The sequence below is a fragment of the Montipora capricornis genome, chromosome 4 (assembly GCF_036669925.1).
Source record: "Montipora capricornis isolate CH-2021 chromosome 4, ASM3666992v2, whole genome shotgun sequence".
NCBI classification, from domain to species: Eukaryota; Metazoa; Cnidaria; class Anthozoa; order Scleractinia; family Acroporidae; genus Montipora; species Montipora capricornis.
Window position 1 is genome coordinate 56,254,461 of NC_090886.1, and position 5,000 is coordinate 56,259,460.

At 38.0% G+C, this 5,000-nt stretch overlaps 1 protein-coding gene across 2 annotated transcripts in view; it reads left to right on the plus strand.

Annotated features, from left to right (window-relative positions):
* Nucleotides 1-5,000, plus strand: part of LOC138047604 (inositol oxygenase-like) — an 11,249-nt gene that overhangs the window by 4,686 nt on the left and 1,563 nt on the right. For both annotated transcript variants that reach the window (XM_068894526.1, XM_068894527.1), the window contains 4 exons: nucleotides 311-505; nucleotides 1,430-1,767; nucleotides 4,170-4,237; nucleotides 4,613-4,662. In XM_068894526.1, the coding sequence (XP_068750627.1) occupies nucleotides 311-505; nucleotides 1,430-1,767; nucleotides 4,170-4,237; nucleotides 4,613-4,662 (651 nt within the window). The remainder of the gene's footprint in view (nucleotides 1-310; nucleotides 506-1,429; nucleotides 1,768-4,169; nucleotides 4,238-4,612; nucleotides 4,663-5,000) is intronic.

The following is a 5,000-nucleotide window of genomic DNA, read 5'->3' on the forward strand; positions in this document are numbered from 1 at the left end:
TTTGTGTGTGGCAATAGAGAAAATACCAACAAAAAAGAAGCTTGAATTGCCAGAAAACTTTTTTTCCCCACTGTAACAAATAATAATGTAATTTTTTTTTAATTTTAGATGATAGCAAAAAATTGGTAAAGGTACTTAAAGATATATGAAATATTCCTATTTTAAGTGAAGTTATATGTATATATTCTAAATTTTGCTCATCCCTTAGGATAATCCATCTGCCACCTGTGTCACCCAAAAAATCATCCTAAAGTATATACCAGTATATTTATTTAATAACATCATTAGCTTTTATTGTGCTCTATTGCAGGTGACCATTTTGGACCCATCACAGGTTTATAGGCCCGAAGATGTTTACAAAGAATACAACAACATTATAATATCTAGAACTGACAAATGTGAAAAAGATTTTAGAAATTATGATGTCAATCTTCAAACTCATAAAGTCTACAGGACATACACTCTGATGCATGAGAATCAAACCCTTGACCTGGTCAAAGAGAAGGTCAGTGTACGTCAGGTTTTCAAGTCTGGGTAAACAAGTTCACTTTTGCACTGATCAAGCCAGGTACAATATTTCTGCATTGGGTAATAGATTGATAAGGATCAAAATCAGCATTTACATAGCTTTGTCTGCTTCATTTTGTCACAGACATCCATCATTTCCAAACTTCGGAATACCAGTAGTCTGTCCTCCTTGTCCAGTGCTTTAGTGCAACGCAATCAATTTCTATACATATACATGTACATGTATGCCCAGTGTGGACCTATAAATATTCAGGAGCATGGGAGAGAAATTGTGCTCATTGCCATGATTGTGGTTAAATGTTAGCTCTGTTGTGTTCATACTCATGTATTCTAACTTGTGATTTAGATACAATCGTTTCAGTGTAAGTTTCTTAGAGGCAAAGAACTTACAGAATCAAACGTTTTCTCAAGTCTGTTGTATCTGAAAAGGCACGGCTATGATGTTAAAAAAAAAAAAACTCCTTTCAAACAGTGAATAACATAAATATTAGGAAAAAACAGTAACTCAATACCATTATTCACCCCAGGTTGTTGCAACAAACACCAGATGCAATTAGCTGAGAGTTGGGGGGTGGGGAAGGGATGAATTTGGGCACCAAGACAAAACCCCTGCGATCACAGAGGTGGAAGGTGCAGACGATGACAGTGAATGGCATGTGGTATTTCCAATTTCCAGGTGGTGTCCCATCCAGGTATCAACTCCGTCCAACTGAGCTTAATTTCAGTGAAAAGACAGGGATCAGTGCTTTCCTTTGTGCAAGCTCGTATACAATGTGTGGTATCAGGCCAGGGTCAAAACTTACTTGTAATTAGTTAATTTTGCATGTGCATCTCATTTGACTTGGTATTGGTGATTTACTCACCGTCTCATCCCATGATCTTTAATTCTTTTTGTTATTAGAGAGAGCAGTGGTGTTCTTTGAAAAAAGATAAAATGACAGTCCTTGAAGCTGTGTATCTGTTAGATGGGCTGGTGGATGAAAGTGATCCAGACACTGACTTGCCAAATTCAGTGCATGCCTTCCAGACAGCTGAGCGCATCCGTGCTGACCATCCTGATAAGGAGTGGTTTCATTTGACAGGCCTTCTTCACGATCTGGGCAAGGTCATGGCTATGTGGGGAGAGCCCCAGTACTTTGTTGTGGGAGATACTTTTCCTCTTGGATGCAAGTTTTCAAAACAAATAGTGTTCCCAGAAACATTCAAGAACAACCCAGACACAGAGATTCCAGAATACAAGTATGTATAGGACGTATCTATATTATTATTATTTTGACCATAGAACTAAAGTATAAATAGAACTACCTGTAAAGTATCCATGTGGAAAGTCAGTTCAAAAATTGAACTTTTTCGCTGATTGGACAATACATTTCCAAGAGTTTCTGATTGGATAAATGGAAAAACCTGTTTTCAACAAATGATGCATAAGAGGTATTCTGCCAAATTCTAAAGCCAAAGGCACTTCAAAAGAAAGTGAGCTTTTCAACAGGATGAAGAAGCTTATGATGTTACCTATGTGCTTCCTCAATGCCTCCACATACAGAATAAGGTCTTTGACAACGTTAATGATGTCTCTGTGTTTGAAATCGTGTTTTAAAACATGTCTGACAACTTTTTTTTCCGATAAGCCTGGAGCCTCAGCTCTTCGGAAAACAAATTCTCCTCAGACAAATCAAACTTCACACAATCTAATCTCAATACAATATCGTTTAAATTGCTCCAAAATTATGAAAAGAGCTTTCACATAATGTCATCACAAATTCCAGGATTGTGTTCGGTGATGCTCTTCAGTGCATCGGGTGAGAATTCAGCTTGCGGGCCAAAACTGTTTTGACGAGAAATCTGAACTGACTTTCCGTACGGAACTGAGGATCCAGGCTCGCACCACCAGAGGTTTTTTTTCCAGACCCAGTCATTGCCTCCAACTATAGTAGCACTCTCTCAGATCGTTGAAGAAAAAATCCTCTGGCACCCAGGATAGGTTTGCTCTTGCGGAGTCGAAGAAAGTTTACATTCTTGTCTTCAAGACTAAAAAAAAATTCTATTTAGCATTAGACTAAAAAGGAAGTACATGTTTTGTTTTCTGTTGTGTTGAGCCTGACATGCTATTGAGTACTGCATGTTCTCAGGAAGCATTTTGAGAATGAAAAGACCACAAAAGCTAATTCATTTCCTTGAATATTTAATCCCTTATCTTTAGACAAAGGTCAGTGACGAAACAAAAATTATGCCAATTCATGTTTTTTAATGTAGCTTGAGGTCAAGGCAAATAAATTTAAACAAATAACTAACATTCTCTCCTTTAGTCTCTTTGGCTTACACTCGTAGTGTGTTGTTGACATCTGGTCAAATTCCATTCCACAATAATGTCCTTTATCATTATTCAAAGGTTCTTACATGTACAGTTGTATGAACAAAATGAATGTACATGCAGTTTCTGAACAGCGGTTAACAAGAGTTTTTGTGGGCTTGTCTTGTTAGTGAAAGTTTGTAATCCTGTTGTGTTATCAAAAAGGCAGTTTAACGTAGTGAGTCTTGTCTGGTTAATAGGAGGTCCTTGGAATAAGCAATTTAAGTATTTGTTGTACTAACACTGTAATATAGGAGGCAATGCGGCCCAGTGGTTAGGGCACTTACCTTTAGATCTGGGGATCCTGGGTTCAAGACTTGTTTTGACCCCTGGTTGAATTTGTTTCTGGTAGTCCCTGGTTCAACTTCTCAGTTGCACTTGTAAATAGTCACCAGTTTTCCTCCGGCCACTTGGGATTCTTAACAGTTTTTGTTTAATGTTCTGTTCTGTCGTGATTGTGTTTCATTAGCCCTGAACAGCCCCTATGAGGAGTGGTCAATTGAGTATGTATTAGATACAACCCTAACCCTAACCCTAATTCCAATAATATGTGGGAGGCGCAGTGGCCTCATGGTTAAAGTGCTCGACTCCAGATCGAGTGGTCCAGGCTCTGGTCCTGGCTGTGGACATTGTGCTGTGTTCTTGGGCAAGACACTTTACTCTCACGGTGCCTCTCTCCACCCAGGTGTATAAATGGGTACCGGCAATGCTAACCCTAAAATGCTGGGGGTAACCCTGCGATGGACTTTACTTACTTTTAATAATCATCATCATCATCATTAATTAACCCTTTCCCTCCTAAGAGTGGCTCTTATGGATTTTTCTACCCCCAGACCATTGTAATCATCAGTGGAGAACTCATCAGGGAAAAAGCATTAATGAATGAGCTGCAAGGAAATGACCAGTAATCGTGTCTTAGGAAATAACAATAATATTTCCTTTTTTCGGAGGGCAAGATTGTGTCTTATTCCTGTGCAAGTTGTGTGCCATTCCCATTGGTCAATGTCACCAACAACAGTCCTCATCAGGACTTCATCATTGAGGTTTTCATGACTCTTGGGTTTAAACCATTTGCTTTTCTCCAAATGATTTGTTTGTAGTTACTCCACAAGTTCAGAAATTTTAAGTGGAGGTTGCGAATTCTCCTAAATGAGTAAAGAACTTAAAGTATAGTTGGGTCTGGACATGAAAATTTTAGTTCTGGAGGAGAGACTTGGAAAGTGGAGAATCTCACTCCATGATTCCAGTTTTTTTCAGTGTTTATGTTTATATAGTGTGTTATTTTTTACAGCACCAAGTTTGGCATCTACAAACCCAACTGTGGTTTGGATAATGTTATCATGTCTTGGGGGCACGATGGTACTGTATTCTGATAATAATTATTTGTGATCAGTACCAATTCGTGTTAAGTCAGAAAACAATAGTGTGATATATAGTCTACAGTCAAAGCTTCATATGGAGGATCACTTTCACTGTCAACTAATGCTCACACATGTAATGCATTTGGTGATTACTGTAGGAGGCCAAGTACTCAGGCTAGCACTTCTTTGTTATGTGTGTTGTAATTTGTTCACCTTTTCTTTATATGCAAATCTTGGATGAAAGCTGCATATTTATTGCACATATTTCTATCAGAAATAGCTTGAATTTTATTAGGTGCATGCCGATCTGTGCATTTCACAGAAAAGGTTACTCTTTGTCTTTTTTATAATTGCGATATTGTTCACCTTACAGAGTACATGTACCATGTTCTTACTGGAAATAACTGCAATCTTCCTAAAGAGGTAATAGTGATAAAGATTAAAGAGGAAAGAGAGAAGTAATCTTTGCACTCATCCAGACAATTTACATGTAAGCAACTGTCCATTGTAGACACCTGAAAAATTCTGGTTCCATTGAAACCACCTAGACAATAATATTATTGCTTAAATTGTCGCAATAAGTGTGAGGATCACTTCAGACTCTCTTTCGCCTACAACCCACACTTCAATTTTTTTTTCATACAGTGATGAAGATTGTGAAGTGTTCATTCCAGAAACTTGTAGTTAACGATATATGTGCTTCACCCTGAAGACACACACCACAAGTCAATCCTAACCTTAAAACGCGAGGGCTTTTATAC